The 14,820-nt window shown below is 37.0% G+C and overlaps 1 protein-coding gene across 13 annotated transcripts in view; it reads left to right on the top strand.

The window, feature by feature from the left end:
* The window catches only part of MYO3B (myosin IIIB), a 211,238-nt gene extending 196,589 nt beyond the window's left edge, over positions 1 to 14,649 (top strand). For 12 of the 13 annotated variants that reach the window (XM_026852319.1, XM_026852312.1, XM_026852310.1 and 9 more), the window contains 3 exons: positions 11,608 to 11,714; positions 12,089 to 12,135; positions 13,444 to 13,685. In XM_026852319.1, the coding sequence (XP_026708120.1) occupies positions 11,608 to 11,714; positions 12,089 to 12,135; positions 13,444 to 13,576 (287 nt within the window). In that variant the 3' untranslated portion in view covers positions 13,577 to 13,685. Of the gene's footprint in view, positions 1 to 11,607; positions 11,715 to 12,088; positions 12,136 to 13,443; positions 13,686 to 13,781 lie in introns of those variants that run through there. The other variant, XM_026852307.1, reaches the window with a different exon arrangement.
* Positions 14,650 to 14,820: the final 171 nt, after the last annotated feature.

The following is a 14,820-nucleotide window of genomic DNA, read 5'->3' as shown; positions in this document are numbered from 1 at the left end:
TTAGTCTGTATTTTCTGGAGTGACAAGAAATTCCGTGTACCTACACTAAGATACCATGAAGAAGCCTGATTTTCAAGAAGGGCTGAGCTGTAATGATTTAAAAATCAGCCCTCCTAGTGCTCAGTTTGAACCCTGAAATCGCCACTCACTTTGGTAAAGAAGGGTTGGGTAAACTCTGAGGAATAAAATTTCATCAAAGTCACTAGAATTAGTCAGGTATTTATGAGAAAAATTAAAAGTCTAACTAATTCTGTAGCAATTACCTATTTAAAATAAGTGACACTCAAGTACAAAGACTGTGTTCAGAGGGGAATATGATACAGTGAGCTGATGTACTGATGCAAGCTGCGCCCTGTCAAGAAAGGTGATTTCAGAACAACATATTGTCATATAAGCAACTCATTATAATATCAGAAAGTCAACTCCCTTTATTTGTATATGCACATATGTGTAAGTCTTCCCCTATTCCCATGAGATGAAGTCTTTGCCAATTTTTTCTTTAAATCTCTTAGGAAGGACTGGATGAAAACTACACATATTCTATATGCTTTGCACTCCCAAAACTTTTCCTGCAGGTGTTGTGGCTAGGTATCATGAAACATATAGTCTAAAACTACTTTGTTAGGACTGAGATCCCAGTGTTGAAATTCCTTGCAGACCTCCCTCACTTTTCTTTAAACATCTCTTCTACATTTTCTGAATACAATTTGCTACTACTGGAAGCTCCCATCTGCCTTTTCAGGATGAAAGTTAATGAATTACTCCTCTGGAAATAATGACCCCGCATTTTATGCATGTCTAGTATTCTACCATGAGATTCATAGAGTAGGTTGTCAATAAAAGGTTTGTGATTTGAATTTGGAAGGAGGAAAAAAACCTCTAGATATTCTTTCACAGGATACAGACATCTTTAAAGCCTGAAGTTTTTTTCTAGTCCTACTTATTTTTCTAATTGTCATTGACTGAAGAGTTTGCTCATGCTTCTTCAGTTTCTCTTTCAAAATATTCTCTCAGAATTTACTGGCCTGAGCTTAATTTCTACAACACGTGTGAACCATCACTAATTGTAGGTCTAATGTTAGGAGTCCCAGCAGCAATTAACAACCCCTTAAAGGAATGGATCACTGTAGCATGTAGGTCAGCAGCATTGGTTTCCTTTATCTAGCCAAGATACCTTCTTTACTCCCAACATTTACAAATGTCAGACCAAATCACTGTAGCAACACTATGAAGTAAATATCTAACTAGTAGCATTTTTCCAGGCTTCAGTCAAGCTTTCTTTAATACTTCCTTTAAAAGTTACTGCTGCCAACTACCTTGAATTCTGAAAAAGAACTTCTTTCTTAATGAAGAAATCTACTGAGAGTTTTATCTTGCGCTTCTACCATTTACACTTTGAAATATATGCTGAATCTGCTACACTCAAATTTGAGATACTAGTTGTATCAATATGGACCCATGGTTTCAAGCCTTTAGATATGCAAATTGTGTTTCTGTAACGAACAAAACCTTAGAGACCATGCTGTTGTGGTTCCACAGAGCCTTTATTGCGCCTCATCTTTATGCTAAATTAATACAAATTTCCTGTGTGTCCAGAATTCAAAGTCAATCAAGTAGCTTAATCTCTAAGGATATGGGATAAAAATGCTATTATTACAGTTTGGAAGGTGAGGGATTACCTTTAAAAGCATCCAGGCTATATGCTAGGACAGCAACTCTGAAACACAGGCTGGTTATGAACCACATCCTGACTGAGTGTGAACTTATAGATTGCCTCCTGCCCTACTTTTGATTGCACAGACTAACTCCCCACATTTCTGTGATGCATTTTTGGCAACTTCAGTAGTTGGCTTTGTAGAGAAGCAGTATTAGAAAAGTATTTATGATTTGTTACTATTCTCTAATGCACTGAATGTTTTGACTTTATTTTTAAAGTTAATCGCAGTGTTTACTTTTTATATTTGTTTCATCTTTTTCCCTGTATGCTTTGCTTTTCCTAGCTAGAATCCACAAGATGAACCAGTGCCAAGTGCCCAGTTAGTTTTCTGAGGCATACTAACACATGATATGCAGTTCTTGGGATCCACAGTCTGCAGTTTAAAAACTTGTGCATTAGCAGGTCCAAATGTACTTGGAGACTATCTCTAAAATTGGAGCTACTGTCATGATATTTAGGATTCCTGCTTTAAAGTTGCTAAAGCTATTTTATTAATCACTTTGACTAAATCATCATCCTAATTATTCTCTGAAGGAATAGCTGTCATCTCGTTGTGCAGAAGTAATAATGAGTGGCTCCACTGTTGCTGCTATGTTGGTGAGGATTATTTTAATACCTTTTGTTTTGGAGCAATTTTGAAAATTTCTCATACCTCCACACAAGATGTCACTTTACTTTGAAAGTCAGGGAAGGACAAAATAGTTAAGGTTCTTTCTAAACCTCTTTTCTTTAACTTCACTAAATAAATAAACTGCACCAACAGGCTGAGTCCCAACCATGACTTAATGTGATGGGACAAGCTGGCATCATGGCAAGACTCCGGGTGCACAGTGCCTGTGTAGGTGTCCCAGTGTTTCTACATTAAGACTAGTACCTCAGAAGAATACTTACAGAGAAGGAAAAATGGGGCATGTCCAGAAAATTGAAGAATGCCTGGCTTTCCTTTGTATTTGTCTTTGCATGGGATTTCTACTTATGCCTTCCAGAAGGTTGGGCTGATCTGATGCAGTGCTAACCAAAAGGCAAGTGTAATACAGCTGTCCTGCTATAAGTAGTTAAAGTTGACCTTGAAATGATCTTTGCATCGAAGACTCTGATACGTACCTGGTGAAGAGTTACCTCAACCTCAAGTTCAGGTGTCTCTTGGGGATTTGGTCTGCTTGAATTTAAGAGGATTTCTTTCCTGGTTATTTGAATGTTAGCAACCTCACCAAAAAATGAACTAACAAACGAACAAAAAAACCTACCATCAGAAAGAGCATTTCCAGTCCAATCTAGGTCTGTTTAGCCTAATTTCCTCTCTGACAGTAACCAAGAGCAAAAGCCTAGGGTATAGTACAAAAGTAGGGCAAGCAGAGATATTTGCCCAGAACATTCTCCAGCTTTGCATGGTTTGTGGCTCAGGGATTTCCTGATCTGGAAGTGATCTCTTTGTCTTTAATTGCTCTCAGTAGGTTTTCTCCCATGCAAAATTCTTCATTTACTTGCATTGATTATACAGCATTGCTCAAACATGATATTGTAAAATAGCTATTTCTTATCACCTGATGGCTATTGGATTAAGCAAGTCTTCCGAAACCAGGAAATATGCTATGTAGTAAATCCAACATACCTGAAATGTCCTGGTTTTCATCAGTAACTGTCTCTTCTGAAAAGATCACAAGAATTAACCAAAAAGCAGCTTCCACAACTGCCTTGGGTCAAGTTGAAGGAGGGGAAGAAAAATAATAAACAAGTTTTCCTCATTGTCCAGAAGTACTTTCTGCCACTCAGGATGGCTTGACATGTTTTTTTTTTCCCTGAAACTAAAGTTGTAGCTGTGTAAACCTCTTGGGATTTGACTAGTTAGTTGACTAATTGCCACACCTCTGGAATCCACTATTAGGTGTTATTACATGCAGGGCGTATGACCTGTATATGTGTATGTGTATATTCAACGTGTATAGTAAGATGCATCTTCAGGACCATACTTGTAGAAGCATGCTGTTTGCTGACAGGTTTGAATCTTACCTGTGTTAGTCACTGACAGTTTAGTTCTTTGGTATGCTTTGTTTAATCTCTGCCTTTTCCCTTTACAGTTAAATCACTCACAATACAAACTGAAAGAACTGACAAATACTGAAGAATGAGAATTGTGTTAGAATGGGGAAAAAAAATAAAAACAAAACCACACCAAACCAAAAACCCAAGGTTCTAACTATTTATAGATCTTGTTTCCCAACAAACTGTATCTCAAAGCCATTGTCTCGGGGTTCAGAGAAGCTAAATGATTGATTTCACATAAAATATTTGTTGTTCTAATTACAGTATCATCTGGGTCGTTGGCAACAAACAGATGCAAAAACAGCCTTTACATACCATCTTGCAAAACTTATGATTTGCTTAGTGTGCTTTATAATCTAAAGCATATGGCTTTGCATAGAACTGCAGTACCCAAAATGAAGCCGTAAGTAATGAATCACTGGGTGGAAGAAAATGCATTGCTTCTGTTATGAGTTCTTTCAGTGTGTGTATTCAAATGGTTCTGTTTAGGGTTATAAACAAAAGGCTGTGCTCACAGTTTTAGCAGTGTGTTACAGATTCTGGGATGCACATGACATCAAAGAGGCTACACTAATTTCCCTAGCAGTCTATGGCTCTTGGCACTATGAGCACACTCCATCTGAATAAACAGAATTCTATTTCACCACAGTTGTGTGGGGGATCTGAGGTGATCATGAAGCTTGGTTTTGTTTTATTCTAAATTTTTCTATTACAGGACTTTTTACCCCTACAGATTCTGTGTTTTCTGTGCATCTGGTAACTACATTTGGAGCTATAGACTTAGACTACAAAGCACTTGACACTGAAAATAATTAAATCTAACTTACTATTCTTACCTACCAAAGCCAAAAAAATTTGAATGCCCTGGAGTTGCAGGATTTGCTAAGGATTAATCACTCTTTCTAAGCATTAATATATATTTTTAAAGTAGTTAACATCCTTTCCCTTAGCAACATTTATGTGAAGCTCCAGGAAGATACTTTGTGAGAGTTAGCAAGGGCTGAGGCCTTGTAACTCCTCAGAGGACATCTGATTTATCATTCTTTCCATGCTTGCTTGTCAGTAGCAGCATGAAGAGCACCAGCCCCCATAAATATTCCTGGATTGTCTTCTGTAGGGGAAAGGACTGAGGGAATTTGGTGGCAAGAATGGTTTCCGTCATACTATACCTCATTAAATCAATAGAATGGATGGCCTTATTGAACATTTGCAGAGCTCTGAAGCTACTGCTAGGTAAGCATGAAGTATCCTGGAGAGAATTACAGTTGTTAATAGTATTAAATATGCCAATAGGCCCCCAGGCTCCTGATGTTACTAGATTAATCAGATCCTCTGATGCCAGAATTTAGGTTCTGCTGCTTCACCATAAATGGTTTATTCTCTTTTCTTCTTTTCCTTAATTTCTCAGTATCTTACTTGATTGTTTTATTTTCAGTCTTTTTACTGTCCATTTCTCTTACCTGTAGTTTTTTCTTTCCCCCCTCATTAACCTCAGAAAGGAAGAGAAAGTATTAGACACATACCTAATCACTTAAGTCACCAACTAGTCTTGCACTTTATTCTCTCCTATCCTATGTTGTTGTCTCTTGGTGTGGTTTTGCCTGTACTAGATTTAAATCTTCAGAGACTGTTTATTTTCTATCAGCCTCCAGCATCTTTGCAGAACTATCAGAATATAATTAAATTTATAGCATATAGCATAGACCTGATAACTTCATTATTGCCAAATGAAGCTACAGATTATTCTGTAGTTCTTGTTCTGTGAAGCCTATTAAACCTATTATCCTGTCCTTGCTTCTGATGCATTTATAGTTGGTAGCATTTAACAGGCAGTGTACAAATACCCTCTGATGTGGGCCTGGTATCTCTTAATGTGTGCTTGCACTAAAGTCACAATGACTGCAGTTTAGTACAGGGATGTGCAAGGTAGTTCTGCGTTAACTGGCTTGAGTGTGGCAGGCAGGCAGGTGCAGCAGGTGCTCAGTGGGGCCTAACAGTATTCACTCTGCTTCTCAGGCAAATTTTATTTTACTCCCATTTTGCATTTATGGTGTGATGCAAATTTGTGCAAATGGTGGAGAATCATGGGAATCAGAAAGGAAGGCAAAAATGTTTGTATGAACACTCCTGGCCAGACAGCATTATGTGCCCTTTGTAAATCTCTTTTTAAAAATAAAGCTGAAATCATTAAAATTATAAAGCCTAATTTAGTTACAGCACTTTTACTGCACAAGTAGTATTCAGTCACTCCCATTTAACACTGGTATGAATGGCACCAGAATTACTAGCCCCTTGAGTCCTCTGCTCGAACAAACTTGTATGGCACAGAAGAAAATGTAGCTGTTCCTTGAAATCAACATGCTGCATGTAATTATCCACTTAACATCCAGTCCAGGAGGAGCATGTATATTATCATTGTCTGTGAGGTCATTTCTGCGTTTGCCTAAGACTTCAAGAGAAAAAGTAAAGTTAACTTGCTGCCTTGAAAAATGATTCAAAACTGGAAAAGCTTGAAAACATCAAAATACATATAAATTATCAAAGGAGAACAAAGACAAGTTTTTCCACAAAAGTCTTCTCCCCAGGCTATAACAATGCTTTACATAGGCATGATCAATATATCCAGGCTTGAGAACCAAAGTCTTTTGGAATAAATTAGACTGGCAGGAAAAGAAACAAACAAAGAACAAATTAACATGATTTTAAACATTGCTTAAATTTTCATGAATGTAGACCTTGAGATGTTATGATGAGATCCCATGAGTCTGTGCTAATATTTGCTTATAATTAAGGGTTGCACTTTCATGTTTCATCTGATATAGATTGGAAATCAGCCACATGCTTACTATTTTTCTTGGTCATACTGATTTATCTAATTTATTTGCTTACTCTGCTATAATAATATGTATGATCCCCTAAATGGCCTCATTACCTTTCTTTTAGCAGGCTGCCCCTTCTCATACACTAACTCTCCCTGCCTGAGTTATTAGAGGAGGACTATCCTTCCTGTGGTATTAGGTTTGTGTTTATCTATAACAGAAAAATAGGCAAGACTAACCCCTTCCAAACCTTCTTTGGGTAAATGGCTTCAGAAGGAGAATGAGAGTACTCAGTTCCACCCTTCAATATGTGTTGCAGTGGATGGAGTCTCTTCAGCGAGGGAACTGGTGATGCAGCCTTCTTTGTGACACTGACACATTGGCAAAGATCCTTTCTGTGCATTCTTTGCTAAAAGTAAGATGTCATCCAGGGTTTAGAGCCCCCTCTGTGCTGCACCAATCTTAAAATAATCTGACTAACATCAGTGGATTTTACAAGGTCCAAATGCAGTTGTAGCTGCCTCACCACCATTTTCTCTACAGAATTCTCCATATAGGAAAAATGAGCAATGTTCCACAAAGTTATCAACGTCAAGGGGTTTTTGAAGCATATGTTTAATCATGAACAGTTTATGAAGACCCTAGCTTCATTTCAGAGAGAAAAATCTGATGACTCTCAGTTCCTCCGAAGAGCATGCCGAATGCCTGATCCCCAAGTTTCCAGTACCAAGATAAACAGGACAAACAGAACATCTAAGATGAGATCTTCACTGAATATGAAGTGAAATCATTTGCCTCATGGGAAGTCATTCAAAAAATACATATTTGTAGGTACTGTTTTGAAACTATTGGTCAGGGCCCAAATCCTGGATGCAAATGTCCTTGTGTCAGTGCTAAAGAGCATTTTGAAGTCCTTAGTTAAATCTTACTGTTAACAGTTTGTGCATTTCTGAAAGAGTCCTTTGCAACTTATGGAAACGATGGCTTTTTAAACAGAAAAATCATCTAAATAAGATATGGCATAAGAAATGTGCTAATCATCTCCAAGCCAAGAGATGTCATTACAAGTGTCAGTATGATGGATATGATGTCTAATTGAAGAAAAATATTTCCATTTCAGCCATAAGAAAGCAAAGAAGAAGAATCACATGGAAATTTGGGAGGTGAAAGTGTATCCCAGAAATCAAAAGATCAATATAAAATCTATTGCAGATTGAGACTCATGATAAAAATCACATTTGAGAAATGAATTCATATTAAGCTAGAAGCAATCTATTTCATATCTTGAATAGTTTTTAACTTTAGCATTGGTCAAAACGTAGCTTTTCTAAAAGCTTCCAATCTCAACCTGAGCTTCCATCATACTGCTAATTTTTTTTTTTTTTTCTCCTGACTGATTACTTTTACTATGTGCTGTATTTCTGGTCTGAAATTTTCTTCCACTTCTGACCATTAGATAGTTCAGACTTCTGTTTCTGAAAGTGAAAAACCCTCACCTTCTATACAGGAGTTTAGACTTGCTTCAAATGACCTCTTAAACTTCTTTTGAAAAAGAGTGAAATAGAACAGTCTTAAATATCTCGCCATATGGTAGGTTTTCCAAATTTCAGATAGTTCTTACTCTCAAAACATTCTACAGTTTATGGCACCCACTTTAAAATAATTCTGCATTCAACAATAAAACTGTTTTCCTATTTCTGTTGTGTAGTCCTTTGCTTAGCACCCAGTCTACTTCGTATTCAGGATATCCATATCCATGGATATTCATATCCATGATGATTCCCAAGTCTCTCTTGGAGACACTGCTTTCCAACTATGCAATTCCCAGTTCTTAAAAATGTAACTTGAATGTTTGACTTTTAGTTGAAAACACACATCTTTTTAATCTATTTGAGCACTGCAAAGTCCTGGTCTATTGACTTGGTCTCTTACGTATCAGAGAAATAAAGAGGATAACCAATAGTGGTAACAGAGGAATAAACAGAAACACCATTGATTTCTTTACTTATAAATACTTTTTACTCCAACAGATTTACCCATTGGCCAGTTTCTAATTCCTTTTACTGTAAGCAACATCAATTTTGTGGTAGCTTTAGGGAAGCGTCCACATGAGCCTGCTCACCCATGTTTATCAGCCTTTCTGGGTTTCAGTGAGGAAAGGAGGAGGATGCCCAGAACATCACCTACCCTACACTTGCTGGATCAGCTGACATAGTGCACTTGGCAGAAGGCATTTTGCCTAATCTGTGTTATTTCTGCACTGCAGTAAGGAATGTACCAATAAAGAAATTGTAACCTAAGGAATATCTGCTCTTAAAGAAAAGGTTTTCTTCAAGACAAAAGGGAACCCATCGGTCTCTTACTTCAAACATGGTGCTAAATGACAACCCAAAGGAAGTGCATGTGCTCACTCCCTCATCTGGTCTCTAAATTTGTAGCAAATTCAGGAGCCTGGACATGCCAGAGGCACTTGGCACAATGTGGGTGCAGTGTAGATGCTACCCTGCTAAAGTTACTGGTGCTGCTGCTATTGCTCTTAGAATGACAAGTGACTTTTTTCTTATTGGTGGCTTTAAGTTTGTCATCAAAGCAAAATATTTTAGAACAACATTTAAAATGCCTATTCAACTGCTGAGTGTTGAGCATATGTTAATACCATTTTCTCCAGATATGGTAGTTTATGATAAATGTTACCAGATTTTGTACTGTTTGAGTAGTATGCTACTAAACACTAAGACAAATGGGCCCACTGAAAGAGTATTTCCTTTTGAGGACACAGGCTGCAGACCACCCATAGAATAGACAGAAATAATTGTGTCAAGATAAAAAGCTATAGCAAAATATTAATGTCTCAGAATCCTAATGAATAAAAGACATTTTTAAAACAACATCTATAGATATAGATGTTTTGAAAAAATAACATGAAGGCTGCAATGGCATTTGGGGTAAGGAAAAAAGAATACCCATATTATCTTACTGCTTGAAATTTTCTAAATATTTGTGTGCTGTGTTTTTACTTCTGGCAAGCTGCAGGGAGGTGTGTGAAATAATGCAGAGCTGTGAGGACCTGAGTCTTTATGCATGCCAGCCTCTTGCTAGAATGAAAAAATTATTTGTGGAGAGGTATTCACGAACTACATTGCTGTAAAAAGGAACTCATATGACCTTGTGACTGAAAACAGTGCTTGCAAAAATTGCAGGTCCTGCTGTCCTGAGACAGAAAACTCTAAGGTCAATTTGAATAACTTCCAGAGCAAACAGAGAGAGTAGAATGTAGTTATGGCAGGTCTTCCACAAAGCTTCCAGAGATTTTAAAGAACAAAATTGCACCAATGTCCTATCTAAATATTAGAGAAAATCTTTCCAAAGACATAGATATCACTCGGACACCCAATTTCCCCAGAAGTATTTTCTGGAACAGCTTCTGCCTTGCCTGGTTATATACAGTACAGATAAGTAGCAAAGGTTCAGGCTCAGCCATCACAGCCTCTTTAGCAAAAATATAAAGGTTTACTGAACTTGAAAGTATAAAGCACTGAGGCTTTGGGTATTAAATTAGCAAGCAGCATGAGCATGTTATTGAAAAGTTATTTTGTATTACTGGAGAAATGTAGCCTTTCTCTATAAAATTGGGGTTTCATTTTAGATCCAGCTCTGTAGTCAGTTCCCTGGTGGCCATTTAACCCACCATCCCAGGTGTTGTGAGGGAACATGACAGTTGGCACGAAACAAGTGCTCCCCTCCCACACAGACATCGCAGTCCCACACTGAGAGGAAACTAATGTCTTTCAAATTCTGCTGTTGAGAGGGAGAAAGACAGAGAAAGAGAGAAAATCTCCCAGAACAGTCAGTCATTTGGCTGAAAAGGCCAAAGTTCAACCACCTCCTCTACCTCACTCAGTAATTGCAGAAAAGTACAATAGCTGCAAACTGTAAACCTAGCTGTATAATAAACCTCCTTTGTAATATTACCTACTCCTTAAGGCCTGATCTTACAAGTGGATTTGTGAGATTAGAGCCCTGTATCTGCACAAGCCATATTGACTTCAGTTTTTACGTGTTTAAAGGAACTCGTGCTACTTGATTTTTGTGTTGGAGCAAGCTTCCTGTGCAGTACGGAATGCAAACGTGATAAGATGTATATTTTTCCTACAGTGCCACCAAAAACTGTTTTTATTCATACTGTCACTAAAATAATTTTTAACACGGAGATGTCAGAAAAGTCAAAGGCCCAGGGAGAATTATTTGAAAAATAAATTACCTTTCCTGACCCCACACAGTGTCTAATGATTCTGATTGTCCTGAAAATAGTTTTCCTGGTAATCTAGAGGATGTGCCTGGTAAAATAAAGTACAACTCACCATTAAAAAAAAAAAAAAAAAAAAAAAAAAGGAATAAAAAGGCTGTTAGTTCTTCTCAAAATTCACCCCTTCTGAAATATTTCCTTCATCTTTAAACTCTGCTTTCCAGATGACTGTAAGCAACTGTTACTTTACAGCACATCACAAATTATATTAAGAAAGAATAATTCCAAACCAGTCCGATTACTCTGATTAAAGCAAGCCATGTCAAGAGGTAGCCTTTTTATATTTAAAAATGATTATAATAGACTAAGTCTCATCAATCAGAAGACTTTATTACTGTCTACTGTAGAAAAACGGTTTTGCTGCTGCTGAATGATATATCCCTAGCTAGTCACAATATACCTCATTTCCTGCTTAGACAACAGAAGATGCTAAGATAAAGTGTGAAAGGAATAAGGAGCTGTGTAATATAGATATATGGAAGAATAAAAAATATTATAAAAGTAAAAATTAAGTTTTGCTTAAAAACTTGTGTTTGAACTGAGTTTCAAAAGAGGAAACAAAGATCCCCAAGTTTATGTGTGCTTACTTTGGATAGAACAGACTTGCTAATAAATCCAGAACCAAATTGGACAGAATAAAAGACTGTTTACAGACTAAAATACACTAAGACATTCACAGCACCTGGCACAGCTTAAAACTAAATTGTGTTATCTTACTGTAGGTTCAGAAAACTGTCTTGAACAGAAGCTGAGAACACCTCGTCGACGATGTCAGCAGCCCAAAATGCTGAATAGCCCTGAGGACAACATGTACTATAACCAGTTAAACGTGAGTTCAAAGTGGCAATAAAGCTGTTTTACTGGCTTTGTTTCCAGTTAATAATTCTGTTATTAATACCTGTTTCAGCCCCTCCAGCCCCACCCCCACGTTCTTCTGCTCTCGTCTTGAACATGTGCTTATGCTCTTTATCTGTTGCTTTCATGTCAGGATGTCTGCCTTCACGGTGAATAATTGATGTGGTTTATCAAAGACGAGCAAGATGCATGCTTCATCAGGCTCACTTGAGCCCTTTGATCAAAAAAATTATGCTGTGACTTCTGATATTATCAGCATCTGCTTGCATTCAACACAAAATCACTTTGAATTAAAAATTAACGACTTGCTGCTTTGCTTTGACTGTGTGTTCTTGGCCCTCTCCACAGGGAACTCTAGAATATCAAGGGAGCAAGAGGAAGCCAAGAAAACTTGGGTAAATATCTATCTTCTTAGTTCTAAGCAACTGTAAACAGAAGAAGTCCTTTGTGATATTACAGAATATGCAAAACTTTCTAGAGAGGTTTCTAAAAATAGACGATTAACATATTTCTGCGCATTGACATTGGATATTTTCTGCAGAAGCAAATGTAAAACTTGCATGTACTGCTGTCTGCAGACACTAGAACTGATTCTTACAAAATACACTACCCAGCTCTCTTTGAGTGCTACTACTACAAAAAAATAGGTTTCTTCATGTTTTTAAGTGCATTTAGCACTCATGAGAAGTGCCAGATGAAGGGTGTTGAAACTGAAGTTCTCTGACCTAGAACACAGACAGAAGCCCAGCAGCTTCGCAGCAGTGCACTTGCAATGGTCTTCAGCCCTCCTGGGGGAGCACATTTTAAGAACTGACAGAGAGGCCACTCAGCCCAAAAAACTCCTCCTCTGTTGAACTGAGTCAGTTCTCATTGTCACATGAACAGTTATCACCTGGTGATAGGTAAAAATCTCTGAAAACTATTTACAGAAGCCAGGCTGGCTACTGTACAATTGCCAATATTCATTGACTGATCGATCACATGGACCAGAGAGAACTGGTGGATACTTGGTCTTGTAAATGCATGTACTCCAAAAATATATAAGAACTTTCTGTATTACTTCCTCTGGTTTTTATTACTCTTCTGAACATAACTATATGTATAGGAGGTCTTTGAGTCAAGGTTAAAGTCCAAAATTTTGCATGACTGCACAAGATTTGGTTTGGTTTATCTCCTTCCCCTAGTTTAAAAAAGCCTGTATTCCTGTTCAGGGAATAAAAACACCAACATGGCGCTGCAGTGCTCATCATACATCACAGGAAAACGAAAGCCCCTTGATGTCAATAGGGCTTTTCCTAATAATCGGTGATGTGGTCTTTGGCTCATATTCACAGCAAACTATCAGCTGAAAGATGTTATCAAAATCATACCCTACTTGTGGAACATACACAGACAAAAAAGTCACATTGCTCAAATGAAGTGCCCATTTGATGCAAATAGTTGGTCTATCATTCTGTACATCCAAACTGAAAGACTGTATTGCATTTCACTGATCCTCAGAACCATTCAAAGCATAATCATAAAAAGTAATAGCAAAATAAAAGTATGTATAAGAGCTATGTCTTTCTTATCAAATAATCCCATCTTCTTTTCCCTTTCTTATATTAGCACTTTTCATTTTCACATCCACAGAGAAGTTTCTATTTCTGAAGATACTGACAAAATTAATATTTTAACTTAATAAATGTTTGTTTTCTTTCAAGCCAAATCAAAGTGCTGGATGGAGACGATGAGTATTACAAATCATTGTCAGCCATTGAATCTGTCCCTGAAGATGACAGCTTACTCAGTTCCCCATCTTCTTCTTCGAGAGGTGTGTCTTTTGCTCAAAGCTGAACCTCACTTACTCTATTGACCAATACTGGTAAGAGTATTTTCATGCTGGTAATCTCTTCCTATTAACATTGTACTTGTGTGCTTATATATATTTTTATATATATATATATATATATATATAAAATATATATATATAAAATACATATATTAAAAATACAGTTTCAGCTTGTAACTTTCTTTCACTAACTTATACCTTATTTTGCAGCTGTAAATTGTCCCGTTTAGCTGTATCTCTATAAGCAATTCCAGTAAAGGGGAGCAACATTACCTGTATGTGTTGATGTTGGTAATGGACACATTTCTTTAGCAGCAAGGTTAGTTTATACAGTTCCAACCCCTTCTTCCCTGCTCACCCTGCCCCCAGCTGCTGTTCCCACCCTGTGCCATCCCTTCTGTTGTGCTGGCACAACTGCTGGTAGAGCTGTGTGAAAATAAGATCAAGGAACTGAACTGGATTAAAATAACTCTACTAAAAATTTTTGTTTGTGAAATTGTTTTGTATTTTAGTAGACTGGTATTAAACATTATCTTTTGCAAGTTTCTGTGCTGTGTATGGCTTTTCACACTACAAAAGCATACAGAGTAAAATAATCTAAAATAATAGTTGTGTCTCGATTTACCTTGTCAATATTTTTCTTATAAAGTATTAGTTGCCATAAATTTAACTTGAATAAATATTTAAAATATAGGAAGCAAAAGAGTTTTAAAGCTAATATTTCATGCACTGCTTCATATAGTCCTTGTGACTGAAACCATCATTATGACTAGTTACTCTTGTTATCCATTAAACTAATTCTTTCTTAACCTGTATCTCTGGGCTATAGGGATTCCTTCATTTCCACAGCCCTCTTGTATGTAGCAGAGAAAAAAATTTCAACAGCAATTTTTTTTTACTTTCTTTCCAAATCCTTAATGAAACAATATGTAACTTTCTGTGAAATGCTGAGATGCTTTGCTGGTAACTGTTTCCTTCACAGAAGCTGACAATTTCATCTTTTTACTTTCTGTTTGTGAGCCACAGTTATGATCTGCAACAGTTCTTTGGTTCTTTTCCATATAAGCTCATCAAAAACTTTTGGAAATAAAACATTCATGTGGAGTGCCTTACAAATTTGCTCAAAATCATCTTTCTTCTTTTTTTTTTTTTTTTTTGAGAAACCATGCTGGTTAAATCTGACCATGTATTATATAGACCTAATTATGATCCTTGTTTTTATTTCCCCTCCTGTGGGTTTACCCTGATC

The sequence above is a fragment of the Athene cunicularia genome (genome assembly GCF_003259725.1).
Source record: "Athene cunicularia isolate RWA chromosome 7 unlocalized genomic scaffold, athCun1 chr7_part1, whole genome shotgun sequence".
NCBI lineage: Eukaryota > Metazoa > Chordata > Aves > Strigiformes > Strigidae > Athene > Athene cunicularia.
Note: the sequence above shows the minus strand (reverse complement) of the source record. Positions and strands in the feature narration are given on the sequence as shown.